At 36.1% G+C, this 15,947-nt stretch overlaps 1 protein-coding gene across 1 annotated transcript in view; it reads left to right on the top strand.

The window, feature by feature from the left end:
- ABI3BP (ABI family member 3 binding protein) overlaps nt 1–15,947 on the top strand; it is a 144,214-nt gene that overhangs the window by 108,384 nt on the left and 19,883 nt on the right. Inside the window, exons 40-45 of the mRNA XM_030468944.1 lie at nt 3,755–3,850; nt 6,047–6,157; nt 8,984–9,064; nt 10,367–10,435; nt 11,648–11,860; nt 14,956–15,067. Coding sequence (XP_030324804.1) covers nt 3,755–3,850; nt 6,047–6,157; nt 8,984–9,064; nt 10,367–10,435; nt 11,648–11,860; nt 14,956–15,067 — 682 coding nt within the window. The remainder of the gene's footprint in view (nt 1–3,754; nt 3,851–6,046; nt 6,158–8,983; nt 9,065–10,366; nt 10,436–11,647; nt 11,861–14,955; nt 15,068–15,947) is intronic.

Raw genomic sequence — 15,947 nt, 5'->3', positions numbered from 1 at the left:
CCTCCACGTGTAGGTGACTTTTGAACAAATCAAATTATGAAATTATGCATGAACACACAGTTACATTACACAGTATATTAAACTTTCCCCTTCTCCCATATAATAGTAACATCAGCAGAAGTCATTGTAGATTAAAAAGAAGTGCCAAGTAAATCAGCAGTATATATGTAATAGGAGACACTTCAATTGTTACATACAGGTTACCATGTCTAATGCTGGGTTAGGTGACTGCTTAAGATTGTTTTAAGCATTCCTGCTTTCAACACTCATGTTGGAGTGCCCACTTGTCATTATTATTTCCATGTTTTTTGTATTAGCAGCACTTGACAGGAAGAACTAGAGCTTCATTGTGGTAGATGATGTAAAAAATTATCACAAGACACTTCCTTGCTGTGCGTGCTATGTGTACACACAGGCAAATAAACACCTTCCTTGAGAATTCTTACGGAAAATTATATTTCTAGTAATATTTTCCATTGCTCAGTTATGCAAGTCATTTTCTCTAAGTTTAAGAAACATCCTGGAGATGTTTTTACCTAGTTTTTTTGTCTTGAAAAGTGAGCCCTTTAGGTTAAATCTGGTGTCAAACATACTAGGAAGAGCTGGCATTTATTATCTACTGTTTGTTTCTTTTTGCCTGCTGACATAGGAACTCATCAATATCTTTCCATAAGTCTCTCTTCTCAGCAGTGCAAAGCACCAATTAATTTTGTACATTCAAGATGTGTTGAGAGGGGACTGGAGCATTTCACAATTTTTCAGCCAGTACTTCCCTTGGTGGTCAATAAGTGAAATCCCAGATCCGTAAAGCAGGTACACCACAGGATTGTGACAAATGCCATGTCTGAGCCTGCAAGGCTGTCTGGGCTTACAAAAATAATTTTGCTCAACAAGGGAGTTCAGGTAATCAGGTATAGAAATCTGCTGTCTCTCCCCTAAGCCATGTGCAATTACATACTGCAAATAGAATTGCTAAGTCTGCAGAAAAGACTTAACATCTCTTTTCTGATGTGGAACCCTGAATCTTAGCAGCTGAAGAATGACTAAAAAGTATCTTTTTCAGTAGTCATATGTATATAAGATTATAAAATATCCAGATGATTTTTTGGGGGTGGGGAAGTTTGTTTCTTCCACTATGAAAATATGTTCTTTTCTGTGGTTAGCTTGTTGGAAGTCTTCTGGTTCAAAAAGAACAGAATCCTTAATTGGTCTGTGAGGAACAATATTTTGTCAAGCTTACCTTTAGACATTACATAATTCTTTCACCAAAGAAGAGCACATTTACTGAAGAGGGCCCTGGATACTGTGGTGTTTGAAGACCAGATTTTTAATTCCTTGGTGGGGTGGCACTGCTGTTGAAGGCCCTCCAGTTCTTCTTCCTGGTTGTGCTCATTGGAATTAAGGCAAAGATGTTTCACCTCATACAGAGTATGCTTGGCAACTGCAGAGCCCAGATGATAAGCAGTGGAATTTGGTTTTTCCAGTGGCAGCACACAGGATTGTGGCTGGTTTCCTGGCAGGCTTTTCAGTCTCCTGGCTAGCTGGTGGTAAATCTGACTGTAGGAAAGAGGAAGGGATTGCCTTCTTATAACTATGATTTCTTTTCGTTTCCTCCCACGTTTTAGCCATTTTCTCTAGCATTTCATTCTATTGAAAGGGTTTTTCATGTTTGTCTTATGCAGTTGTTCTGGTTTGGGTTTTGTTTGTTTGTTTGTTTTATTTAATCCTAACCACTTAAAACTTGCTCCTGATCTGAAAAGCTTCCAGGCAATCTGCAGCAAAAGAACTGAGCAACATTTCCATTTCCCTTGTGAAAGACAGAGATAGATGGTTTCTATTATAGTGGCCATTAACTCTGTGTTTTATTTTCTTTTTATTTCTGAAACTGTGGGTGTACAGACAAGTTCTACAGGAACTATTAAGGTGTTTCAGTTTGCTTTATCAAGGGCAGTTCTTCTCTTAAAAGGATCCACCCTTCTAATGGTATTCCTGCCTTAAAGATGGTTTAGTTTTAAGGTGTTCCAGACCCCATTAATATTTCCATGAAAAAAGACAGAAGTAAAAGGAGACACAAACACACATGCAAATAATACATCTATTCTCAGTTCTGTTAAAAGTTTGGATGAATGTGGCAGAAGAGCATTGCAAGTTTCTGAAAAGAAAAAAATGAAACCAACTTCTGCTATCTAGAATACGGGCAATATTTTGTTCATTCCTAACTGATGTAACTCAGAAAAGGAGGAGATTCTAAATTTGATTGTAAAGAGGAGAGAGGTAGGCTTTTCTGTAGACACTGTAAGATGCAAAAAAAACCCTAAATCAGACTGGTAAAGGATACTTGGCTTACTTAGTATATTTAGTTAATGGCTATAACATTTTGTTGATGGGTCTATTGTGACATAAAGCTAGGAAACTAAATATACTCTGACTGTGACTAGTAGGGTACAAGACTGATTTTCTTTCTAAAGCAAGTGCTGGTCTTTTCACACCTTTTCTTCCTTGGAACACCATTCATGTGAAACACTGATTATCAGTCTGGCACATTATATATATAGATAAAGATCTAATTAATCACTTTCATTCACTTCACTACCTGAAGACAAATTGCAGTTCTATAAAACCACATGATGTGTTTAGAAGTTTTAGTCACTGGGACCAAGTGGCCTGTGTCCTCTTCCCAGCTTACTACAAATCTCATTACTTTAATCTTAAGAAAACCATTTAACACACTCACATTATGGACTTTGGATTCCTAAGATATGCCTAGCAAGAATGGTTCCAATAGAAAAATAATTGAAAAATTATCTGCTTCATCCTGTTAACATACTAGTTTAATCTCAAAATGGGCCAAGCACAAGATTTTAAACCTATGAAATCTTTGGTTGCAATGTTTAGATCATTTTGGAATAGGGATGGAATTTTATAATTTATTTAATTTTTAGATTAGTTTTTTAATACATTAACTTTCAGGGGTTTTTTCCTTATCTAATGAGAGAGTGATATTTTTTCATGGACATGATGAAATTGCAATGCATCTTCTCAATCTATTCTATATAGAGTTCTTATACAGTAAATATACTTACTTAGTATACAACCCCCTTATTAATTTAACAGTCTGTCTGTCCTGTAAATATCACCCTGTGAATTTGGTTTTTTGTACCAGGAGTGATTGTTTTGATCTTTTTAATGCCATTTACTTCAGAGCTGTTATTTTTTTAATGTGCTTAAAAACTTTAAAGTAGGACTTTCTTTTACATCCCAACTGAATTTTATGTAGATTTTGCCTACAGTACTCCAAATACAGTATATTTTTGGTTCAGAATTGCTCTAGCCATGCAATATGGAGTATAATTGGAGATCTTACTCCGGGGACATTTATCTTTTGCAAGAATCAATGGACATTTTATTCTGTATACTGAAAAACTAAAATGTTGTCAGTACTCATCTTTCCACGTATAATCTTGGCACAACTCATCTGTTATCTCTTAATCTTATTGGTTCTCTCTTTACAAATACTTTTTCATGGAATTTTAAAAATTATATTGCAGAATATCTCAACCCTTATCAGTTTTTACTTACCTTGATGGGAAGGTAACACAAATCAATAAGTAAAAACATCAATAAAAACATAGGTGGCCTATGTATACCAGTTTTGCACTTAATGTTAGCTACAGTTTGAGCATATACAATACAGAAGTATTTCATGACTTGGTACTTCACTGGAGATATTTAATTCCTTTTTGTTATTTCACAGATGATGTATATGCACCTGAGGATATTGACAGGCATATTGGCATGGATGTGAAAAAACCTTTTGAATACAGGGATACCTGGGAAAAGCCTGTTTCTGGTAAGGTTAATAAAATATCAAATTTTAACAGTTATAAAAAATAAAACCACCACCTTTCCTATACAAAATATGCCTCTGCTAAAAAGAGGAAATAATTCCTAGTTGTCCTCATCAACTCAAGTTTTCTTGACTTAAGGATACTGCTTAAAGAGACAAAGATGAAAATATTTCATGATCACTATTTAGTGACTAACTTATGCTATATATGGAAAATAAGTACCATCAGAGTTGTATCCTTATGATCAAGCAGCCATAACACTGTCAGCACTAATTTTTTTTGTACTAACAATTTCTGTGTAGTTATTTATGTGGAAATGTAGAGAGACATGATAAACCAGGTGCCTCGAATTGCCAGTAAGTGGGTGTGAGTCCACCTGTGCCTGATTAGGGCAGGCCCCTATTGGGCATGAGCAAGATCAGGGGGCCAATAAAGGTGAAACTCACGCCCACAGACTAGCTCACTCTTGGGTTAGACGAGAGAGACTGGTAGCTCTCAGAGCACTGTATTACCTTCATTGCACCACTAGCGCTCATTGCCCTCAGGGTGAGGCTCTCTGTGGAGTCTTGAACCCCGGGGCCTTTGGCATTGCAGTACTGGGTCTTAACCAGCTGCGCCACGAGAGCCTCACCCTGAGGGCTGATGGAGTCAAGGAAGTATATATATATTCCTGGCCCACACAGAACCCTTGAGATGAAATAAATTAGATTAAATAATTGTTTCACAGTGCTGCTGTTCTAGCAAGAATCTACACTTTCACAAAATTACTAAATTTTATTACGTGTCCTACTTTACAAGCTAAATGTCTACATGTTCTTAATTAGATTTGGTGGCATTGTAGACCATCACCCAATTCATTCTGGAAGTAGTAGAAGGGAAGGGTAGGATTCTTGGTTTTGCAGAGTGCAAAACTGTGACATAATTCACTGAACATGATGCTTTTGCTTGTATGTAACTTGCAGTTGTGTTGTTCAGAAGATATGGTAGAAACCACTAACAAGTCTATACTTTTACATTTTTACCCCCTAAGTGTCTCAGACAATTCCATTCTCTAAGTATGGGCAGAGGGAAAAATCAATCATGGGTTCTACTATGTAGTAGGATTTATGGTATGATGATGTATATATACAAAAATGTATTAACTTATTTCAGGCCTTTAGGCATATTTTTTTCATCTCCATCTGAGAATTAAGAATTAATATGAAACCTACAAATACTATTTTCAAAACAGTCACATCTTCCTGAAATAGATAGAGATCATCAGCGGAATCTCACACTGTCTTGATCTGAAGGATTGAAAAAAAAAGTCTTTTATAAGTGACTGCAAAAGTCCAAACTGGAAAGGGAACATAGATGGAGTTGTTCCTGGTTTTGTGTTTTAAGTATTTCTAAAAACTCTCCTTAATGTCTCTGGATCTGTTTCCTTCTCGCCCACAGTCACCCTGTTTAGAAGGTAAACTAAGGTCTGATGTGTAGGGACTGAGGTATTCCATGTAGCCAGTAACTCATTATCAGGAAACCTGCATATTTGTTGATGTTGGCAGCATCATAAGAATTACATTACTCTTGAGGATTTTTCCCTGTTAGATACAAGAAGTCATTTGTTAAATAAATGTGTTGTTCAAATCTAATTTTTTCTTAAGAAAAGAAGTGCAAAGGTGAATAGTGAAGGAAAAATCTTTCCCTTTGCCCTTCTTTTGCATAATAAAATCCTTTGTAGTTGGCAGGAAAATACAAGTAAAATCTTTTGTAAGTCTGAACTGAGGCTTAGGTTTTCCTTTCAGATAAATTGAATAGATATCAGCTGGAACCGTGCATTGAAACAGCCTAGTTGGCTGTTTCTGGAGTTTCTAACACAGTGACTGTCTCTGGCTTTGTCAGTGCATGAAGTGATAGTGACATTTTTGTTTTTCATTTCTGAATGACATGGGATGAATCACTGTAACACTAGCACAAAATCCCAAAGGAGCTACATTTTTTCAGTGTAAGCTAGTTTTAAAAGTCCATGATGCACATTTCCCAAATAATTTAAGGCTGAAAATACAACTTATTTCATCTCCTAACATCACCTCTCTGCTTTTGATGCTAAAACGTTTGAAACGTTGTTTGAGAAATTGGAATGTAACTTCTAATGTGTTTCTGATTTTATGGAATTTGAGACTAAATGATTAATAACACTGTTTTGTAATGTCATCCAGTAACTACATCACCTGCCCCTCAGCGTCCTCCAATACCCCCTGTCAAGCCTACACAAATGAGAAGAAAACCTCTGCCTCCAAACACCGTGACTGGTAAACCAGGGAGTCCAGGTACCTCAGCCTTTGCAGCACAAATATTTTATTATGTGTGAGATAATTCTGAACTGACTATCTGAACAAAAGAGAATTTCGTAATATAGATTCTTTTTCTTTAAAGTGTGTTATCTATAGAGACTGATCTCCTGAACATACATGCCTTGTGTCTTTTGTTTTATCTTCATCCATAAACTCTCTTTTTTTTTAAATCCTGATCTAGATATGTCAAAATCATCCCTAGTGAGCGAACTGAAAGCAAATTATAATGCCATCCATCATTTAAGAATATCAACTTTAAGATACTGAATATTATGCTTCAATGTACACTCCCAACTTTGTAAATCAATTCTGTCCTGTATATATGGCACACCTGTTAACTACTGCAACCAACAGGAGCTGATAGACACACAGAAAACAATTCACTGAGAGGTAGAGCAAGCTGAGTTATTTCATGCACAGTGTCTAGCTTCATTCATGTGCTGCAGTATTCCTGCTTCTCAGTATCAGTATAAGAGCACAGAGAAACTTTCATGTTTCATATTTTGTTTCCCAAAGTTAATCCTGAAGCTGATATTCAGTATCTTTGTTTTCTCTGTGGGTTCTCTATTAGAGTCCATAGGCTAATGTTGTTCCAGAAACTGTCATCTCATCATGCTCAGCATCATGAGAAATGTTTCCCTCTACATGTGTATTCTCTGTACTTCACTGGAAATATAAAGGTTTTGGCTTTTGTGGATTTCCTGTTCACTTTATTTGGTTTGTTTCACTTAGACCTGTGTGTGCTATTATGCCAAGAGAGTTGTGATTTTTTTTCCGTGTATTTTTGTGGGCAAAGACTGTTTGGGTCTGCCAAGGAATCCCTTTTTGTCCTTCCCTTCCTTTATCCATCTACAAAACACATCTGCTTTAGCAGACATTCTTGTGAGAAAGCTTAACCTAGTACTTATGGCATGGTCTTCATGCTAGCTATGGTAGGAGGACATAGACAAAACTTTAGTGTTTTCTGCAGCAGATTAGAAGCAAAAATCTCCAGGGAAGCTGAATGTTTACTCAATTGCAGAGCCAGATCAAAATGTTGTCTTCACTTGCTGTTGATCAGTGGTGTTTCCTTAGTAATAGCTACAACAGAACATCAGACATTGTCAATCTTAAGCTGTAGCATAAAAAAATGTTGACCTGATAGATTTTGTTTTGCTAGCAATGGGGTCTGTGCTAATTTTCTCCATTAAGTTTTTCATTAATTTACCAATGTCTTGAAATTTCACCCTTTTTCTATGTGCTAGAGGCCAGGTTATGTGGTAACCAAACCTTCCTAGGCAATCAATATGGAATAAATTGGTTAGATGATCTGGTTCTTCCTTGTGGGACCAGTGGTAGGTTTTTCTTTTTCTGTGTTTCCTAGTGTTTTATCCAACTTAGTTTTAAACATGGTAGTTGAGTTTCTCCTGGTTCCCTGGAGAGACCGTTCCACACCATTAAAAGGAAAAATTTGCTCCAATGTTCTTGGATTTTCCCTTTCATAATTGTGTCCTGTTTCTCTTTGTCATTAACACTGTGGTTAATTCCTTACTAGCATCTTTATTACTCATTCAGTGGAATGATTATTATGGTAAGGTTTCTATGCACACATTGAAAGTCTCCTGAATGGAAAGAAAGGACACAAGAGAGCTCCAGAACCTTTGAGAAACTGGGCTCCAATGTGAATCTTAATGAATTTCCATATTATTAAGGAAATTAATGGAAATAAGCAATTTTATTGTTGTTTTAAACTTGGTTCACCAGAGCTCTGCCTTCAGTCACTTTGTTCTTCTGTGACATACATGCAGGGAAGGTAAATATATGTAGTTCTTGACTCTTTTGGGGTTGAGATTTCACAGTCATGTAGTGGTTATCTGTGAGTATCTACATGTTTTGTGAATGTTCCTGACATTTACAGCTATTTTGACAACAATCAAGACATTATCTACCATGAATTGTTTGCCTCTTAGAAACTTGTTTTTTTCAGTTATGTTGTAACAGCTGAAGAGTGGAAGCATTATCACATAATCTAAAATGCTAGAATTTAAAATCTAAAATAGCTATTTAATTATGAGAGATAACATTTCCTCTGTCAGTCCTTCTCTGCCCAAACTTGTGGTGCCTACTACAGAATGGATCAGTTCAGAAGAAAGCTTTCTCCTTTGGTCATATAGTGTTATAAATGTTTAAAATGCTGGACTTCATTGCATTTTTCTTACCTTTATTTGAGTGCACCTTGATTTCGTTTGGTGTGAATTCCAGTACTGTTCCATTGTTAAACTCTTAACCATAATTAAGTACTCAGTGTTTATAGCTACACATGCTCTAGACTTGCTAATAGATATGCTGTATTGAGAGCAAAAATGAAGGGACCTTAGCTATATTTGAGGCAATAATTCAAGTTTCAGTGTCTAACCAGCTCTTCTGTCTTATAACTCATGAAGAAATGAGCTCCTTTATTTGACAAACAGAAATGTCAATGCTGGTCATTTTGAACTGACCACTTTTACCAGTGTGTGTAGGCTAGTTCTGTGCTTTAAACCAGGCCATATACCAACAGATTGAAGTTTCCCAAGACATTCTCCAGAAGAATTTTCTTACTGGGTTTCAAGGCAAGTGAAGGCAATAAGGACAACTTGGAACTTTCCTGAATCCAGCCAGAGGTTGTTGTATAAGTTTTGAGGGAGTATCACAGTTTAAATGGAAGTACTTGTTTTACAAAGCAGTAGTCAGAAATCTGTGTTCTGTTCAAAAATCAGGCTGCTTCACTCTTACAGCTAGTGAATACCTTATTGCCTCATGCTCTTCCTTCTGTCACTGTAGCTAAACCTGTTGGACCAACAGCACCTGTGAGGACAGGAACATCAATTAAGGCACCAACAGCTTTTGCAACTCCAGACTATGGTAAGCATATTACAGACAGTTCTGGTTTCCCTTTTGAACATCAAGACTTTCTTTCCTTCTTTTGCTTCCCTTCCCTAAACTATATTGATGCATTGTGTGTTTAAGTTGAGTATTCTCTCTGGGCTTATTCTGATTCTTGTGACTTTTATAACTTTAGTGAGTTCTGGCTGCCTTCTGATGCACTCCTTAGTAAGTAACAACATGACAGCTCTTCCATCTTCCTAGAAATCAACAAATACTTAGTAGGCTTTCAATAGTGTTTACTGGCTACTTTAAATCTATGAAGGGAGTAGGTAAAGCAGTTCTTTTCCTGAACATTTCCTTTTGCACAGGACATACATTCAAGTTGACATTAACTAGTACCACTCAACATGTTTGTGATATCCGTCTAGCTATCTGACCAAACTATCACCATTTAAAGAAGAAAAAAATAAATGAGGTAAACAGTGGTTAATTGATAGCACTTTATAAAATTGGGAGTTAACTACAAGTTCAGACCAAAAGCTACCTGAAGTGACAAACAGGAATGGGTTTTGGGAAGGGTGTTGTTAGAACTTTTGAGCCAAAAATATAGAGCTCGAGGTCTACTGTCATAAAGTATGCTTTCTAATTTACTGGGATTTATAGTAATAGTGAAATTCTTATGATGTTCATGAACTCTCTGTGACCCATAGTACTCAATAAATCAAGCTGGATGCCAAATTTGTTTAAAAATGCTTGCTGTGAATATATCATGTTTTGTTCACTGAGGTCCATCATTGTATTTGCCTCTAGAAGAAGAATCTGTTTAGTATATTGGCTATTTTACAGAGCATTAATGTCATGAATCCTGACTAATTTAGCACATTTCCTCCCACTGGTGTATTTGCCTTCAAATTTCCTCCAAATTTTTTGGAAGTTGTACACCCTGAAGACAGAATTGGTGATTTCCTTCTTGCTATTTTTAGAGAAATTCATGTGCCAGCATAACAGTGCTACATATGCTATGAACATGAAGCAAGCTCCAAGCTAAACAGTCAGTATAGTACAAAAAGATCCTTTTTAAAAGATCTACAGAGTATTTTGTGTATTGCATGAACTGAATCCTGCAGCATTCATGAAGTCTGTCATTTTGGTTATGACTATCTTATAGCATCATAGCCACAATGGACTCCTTGAAAGAAAAAGACTGAGCTGGTAACAAAGGTCTACCATGGAAGAACTTTACCATGATTTAAAATGCCAAACAAACTGAAATGCTGCAGTTTGAACACCGAAACTTTATATTAATTGCAAAATAAATTATAATTGTGTTTCTCACAGTTGATGCAACTGTCTTCAGCTCAAGTCCTACATCAGAAACAGATTCTTCAGGCAAACCAAGGTATCAAGGTAGGATTTTAATAGCTATGGTACTTTTATTTGGGGGGACATATAAAGACTGGCCTATCTTGCACCTAATTTAACTTCGTTGGTCATTCAAAAGCTAAAACTTCTTTTGATTCTGTTTCACTTGTGTCACATGATAGCACAGACCATCAGCATATCCTTAACTAAATTTTAATCCTCTTCTATTTTCTCCTTTCTACCACTTCCTAGTTTACAGTCTTGCCCACAAACACTATGTGGCTTTTCCAGTGTGCCAGCAGTAGTACAACTGAAGACTGTTCCCATTGCACCAAACCAAATGAAAAACTTTCTGTGGACTTGCAAGCATTTCTGGACAAGTATTGCCCTAATACCAGTGTCCCTTACCATAAGGGATATTTACCTATCATATATGTCTCACCTCTCATGCCAGGTTGTGCACATTCAAATAATATGGTAACACATTCTGGACTAGATGATTAAATAGTCAAGTTATTGCTGTTGCAGTAATCTAGAGAGTCTGCCAAGATGAGATGACTGGAAAAGATGCTTTGGTACCAAAAGATTCTTCAGGTGTTTTTCTTGGTCTCATAAGAGCTACTACATTTCTGAAGGCACTGTTATTCCTGCAAGAGCTTATTGTTTGCATCCAGTTTTAATTTCAATTTTAAGTTTTAATTTTAGAACTAATGTTTTGAGTGGTCTTCCTAATTTTGATGCAGGGTACAAGATTTTTGCCTTAGAAGGTTTGTTTCAAGGTTTGGTCCTGTATCACTGACAGTGGTTAAGATTTTGACAGCCATTTTAGGAACTGCAAGTTACATGACAGGATGACTCTGGGCTAGACTTGTTACTTTCTGGTGAAACAAAGTGGTGACAAGCATTATGTCTTCGTATTAGGATAGCACTAAAAATCTGGAAATGGAATTTTAGTGTCATTTTACTATAAAAGGACTAAAGCTAGTTGTCCTATTTTATTACATAAGCTAATCCTTTCAGAGAGTGTATCTCCCACTAATCCCTTCAAAGTTATAGTTCTTCAGTGGTACCAAGGGGAAGAGGATGCTGCTTAATGTTTAATACATGGGTTTTATCCTTACTCATTATGTTTGACTTTGATTTGTTGTGTAGATCTGTACTTGGTACCTTGATGGAAGTTGTGCTTTAGGTGAAATGCTATTGACATTATGTAAATATATTCTGTATTGAGTGACAGCTCTTTCCTATTGCTCTTAGCCCCCCATGTCAAGTACATGAAGAAAGATGATGATGTGCCTTGCTCTATCACAAGCTCTCTTGAACATTTTCCCCAAGAAGAAACTGGTAGTAAGGAAGAGCCTACTCGTCCTCCACAAAATCCTCCAACCAACCTCACAGTGGTGACTGTTGAGGGCTGTCCAACTTTTGTCATATTGGACTGGGAAAAACCAGACAATGACACTGTTACTGGTGAGTTTGATTTCTAACCTCCATTGTATCAGAATACAGTATTTCCAGCTTAGTTTTACTTTCACAGTGGTTTTATGCCGTTTCAAAAATACTTTAATCCCAAGGGAGGCTTAGACCCTAGTACTTTTATTTTGTGCTATGGTCAACTCCAGTGTGGATAAAAAAATGCTACATAATAATACTTGCTGTGCCCACCATAGGGTCACCAAGTTCTCTAAGTTAAAAAAATTTATTTGTTTGTTTGTTATTGGTGGTTTTTGTTATTTCCAAGGGAAGGGTTTTGTATTGAGAATAAATCTTTGTGTGTAATGTAGGTATCAGCCTTCTGATACTTCATTGTGTTTTGTGTAATACAGAGCAAATAATGTTTACTGTTTCCTCTGAGACTTTAGGTGGAAACTCACAGTTGTAATCAGCCTTTGTAAAAATTAACTTTCCATGAAGTCTCTTCTCTTCCATAAGACTGTTCTGTGATAACTGAGACACCTGGCATTCCCTTACCCATTCCGGAAAAGTTTTAAAACTTCTATAGAATATGTGACTATCACCTGTTTTTTTGGTTTTTTTTTTATTCTCTGGCAGAAATTTTAGTTTTCCGTCTAGATAACTTTATATTTAGATGTAGCAGTATAAATACGGTCTTCATTCTTTTTAACTTCAATGTATAATGCAAAGTGTTTGAACTCTGTAGCTTCCAAATACTTTCACAGAGCTTGAATCCTTTGTCTTCAAAAATTGCTCAGTTAATGACTCATCAAGGACACTCTGAATTCAAGAGAAGGCATTGAATCCTATTTTCTGAAAACAGTGATTACTTCATATTGGCACCAGTGTAACACTACTTGTTTAGACAGACTTAAATCAAGTTTTCTGTCATCCCTTTTTATTTTTGTACTTTATACATGTTTTTTCAATCATCTGACTTACGCATCACGTCTCTTTTTTAACGCACTTTTTCAGATCGAGCTGTGGAAACAGAAGACGTAATTTGTTGAGCCTTAATATTTTTTTAAAGGTTACTTTACTGGTTATTAGTTATGGACAAGGGGTTTCATCATACTGAGTATTCCTAAAGACAAAATTGTACTTCAGTAATGGAAGGGTCTGGGGAAAATAATAAGAAAAACAGTGATTGAGCTTACTTTCTTACTGTAAAGGCTACAAATGTCAGGCAGAAAGGATGAATTTCTGTAAAGTTATCTATGCATTCTCTCTCAAGTGAGAGAAAACACAGATACATTTTGCAGAAATACAGCCTATCAATGCTGGTGTCTTGGGGGCAAAGGATCTGAAAAAAAAAGATCTCTGCTTGCATTTTGTTCCTTTTCCTTTCCATCCCCACACCCTAGCCCTTTCATCTGAGACACCCATTCCTCCAGGTCCATGTTCTTTTTGAAAGCCAGTGCTTGTTCTTTTGCTTTTTCACAGGTGACTGTTGTGCGGGAGGACTTTGCAATATGAAAATTTTAAAATCTTCAGTATCAGCAGTAATTCCTTCCCTCATGCTGACTTTCTGATATATATTTAAAGCTGTTTTAAAGTTTCATGTTGCTTTGTATATGCTCTAAATAACTGAATCTTTTACAAGACAAACATAAAAGAATGCTGTGCAGAGTTCTCTTTTAAATCTTTTGATCTCCTCTCAGTAAATAATCTTAAATTCACCTGTGCATACATGTATATAATTGCTCAGATTGAATTGCTGTGGTTTAGAAGCTTGAAATTTTAGAACATAATTTTGTGCAGTTTCTCTGCACATCCACTTAATTGCATTGCCTTGCAAAGTTATCCAGCTGTTTTTGATGGCTGCTTTTTGCATAGAAGAGGGCAAATGAAGACATAGTTGAACAGCTGGTGTCAAAATGGGGTCACTTTGTGTATGCTCACTTAAATACACAGCTCATGCTAGGAGTGAGCATCTGAGAGTCCAGCAGCAGTTAAGAGAGTATTTTCCTTTTTAAAACTGAATCCCATTGCATGTGTTTAATTTTTCTGTCTAGACAACTAATGCATCTCCTTGTACTAAGAACTAATAAAAATAGCAATAAAGTCCTATAGATAGCTAGAATTTAGTTAAGAGCACTAAAGTTAACAGTATCATTAGGAAAAACAAAACAAAAACAAACCAAAAAAAATGCCAAACAAGCAAAAAAAAAACAGGAAAGAAAGCAGCTTTCCAGAAGTTTTGTAGCTGCTGGTAAGTGGTCTCTTAGTATAATACCTGCTTATTCCTTGTGCTGTAGATTTAATAATGTTCATTAATAATGTTGTTTGAAAACATTCTCCTTTGCAAGCCTACAAGTACCAAAGCTACATTTGGTATTGGAATTTTAGGAAGGGAAAAGGAAGAGACTGGGGAAGTTGTGAGTTTCTTTGCAAAGAGAAGACAACTAGAAATACAGTCAGTGTATTTTTTAGAAGAGTTAGTTCTGAATTAGGACAGAGGTTGCCTGTTAGAAAGAGACTGTATCTCAGACAGAGCTATGACTGAAGTGGTATCTTCCCAAACATCTGTTGTTAATTCTCTGTTCAGAGCATGGCTTGTGCATGATGATACATCCCAGTGAGATGAAAAGATAGTGAGCCTCTATAAAACATAAATACAGAAGTAAATTTCTGCACAATTATTTAATTCTGAACTGGCAGATTCCCTAAGTGCAGAATCCAAGTTGGGCAGTTTCCTTTGGAAATTTTTAAAAAGTGGGTCTTATTTTAAGTTGATCAAGGCTTAAGCATTTAGAAATTGTGCTTTCATCTTCGCTACTTTTTCATTCAAACTGCAGAATTCTTATGCTTACTTGTATTCAAAATTTTGTCACTAGTGTACATTTGGGCAGAGGTAAGATGTTGAGCACCTTTTATCCCATAATTAAATTATAAGGCAGGATGAGGAACTAGGCACTCAGCAATCTGGAACTGGATTGCTCTTTCCTGACCATTTTAGCATACTTATATCCAAACTGGTTCACATAAGATGTCCTTACCAGATGAGCCTAAAAGGCAGCAGGATAGGAAATCAGTTGAAAAAACAGAGAACAATGAAGAAGGTCAAGTGCTGTTATTTAAGCAAATTTCACTTTACTGTAATTTTCCAGAGTATGAGGTGGTGTCAACTGAAAATGGAGCAAGTGATGGTGGAAAAGAGAAATCAATTATCACTACAAATCAAACCCATTCTACTGTGGAAAACCTAAAACCTGACACAAGGTAAATAAATAAATAACTTGCTAAGGTAAGCCAAGTAGTTTGCACTGTCAGCTGTCTGCTACTTCAAATGAAAATACAAATGAATGTAAGAAAACATTGGTTTTACTTCCGTTCTAATAGGGAAAGCTTTGGTTTTGCTTTCTTTCAAGCTAACAGATAAGAAACATTTGAGGAACCTTTAGGAAATTTCTAGGAGTAATTATGGTCCCGAAAAACAGCAGAAATTATTTGTTCTGTCAGAAAGATTAAGAGTCAAATGTAAGAAAATGTACTATTTTTTATTTTAAAAAAATTTACTTTGGCAGATAAAGAAACAAGGTGAACACAAGCAATATAAATCTGATGAGTGAGCTGAAGATTTCTATGTACAATTGTGTCTCATGGGTTTAAGGATGCTAGGTACAACCACTGTAGGCTGCTTACCTAACTAGGTGGATGCTCGTTCAAGTAATGGAATGCAAGTCAGACCATTTTACAAAGCTTGACCATCAACCCAAACCATTCTGTAATTGCTTTGCACTATGGAGAGGGAAGACACATTTGTCCTGTATTTACAGTTTTCCTTAAGCATCTTTCATCCAGCAAACTAAAAATGGTCAGTGAATTCCAGTTGATGGCATACATCACTTGCAACTAATCCAAATAAGCATTATCCTCCTAAAAAAAAAAAAGTCTCATAAAAATGATTATTCTTTTTGTCTTAAGATTTGAAGCAGGGAAGAAAACAACTTGTCCTGTGTTTGTGTTGCTTAATGATTGCATCCAAAAGTTGGTGAATTACACCAACTAATTACACCAGCCAATTAAGACCATTCATTTGGCTTTGGTAACCAGATTTCTCTGTTTCAGATAAACTGCCCTTTTCTATTATTATCCTTTA

Source organism: Calypte anna, chromosome 1, assembly GCF_003957555.1.
Source record: "Calypte anna isolate BGI_N300 chromosome 1, bCalAnn1_v1.p, whole genome shotgun sequence".
In the NCBI taxonomy this organism is placed as follows: Eukaryota; Metazoa; Chordata; class Aves; order Apodiformes; family Trochilidae; genus Calypte; species Calypte anna.
Note: the sequence above shows the minus strand (reverse complement) of the source record. Positions and strands in the feature narration are given on the sequence as shown.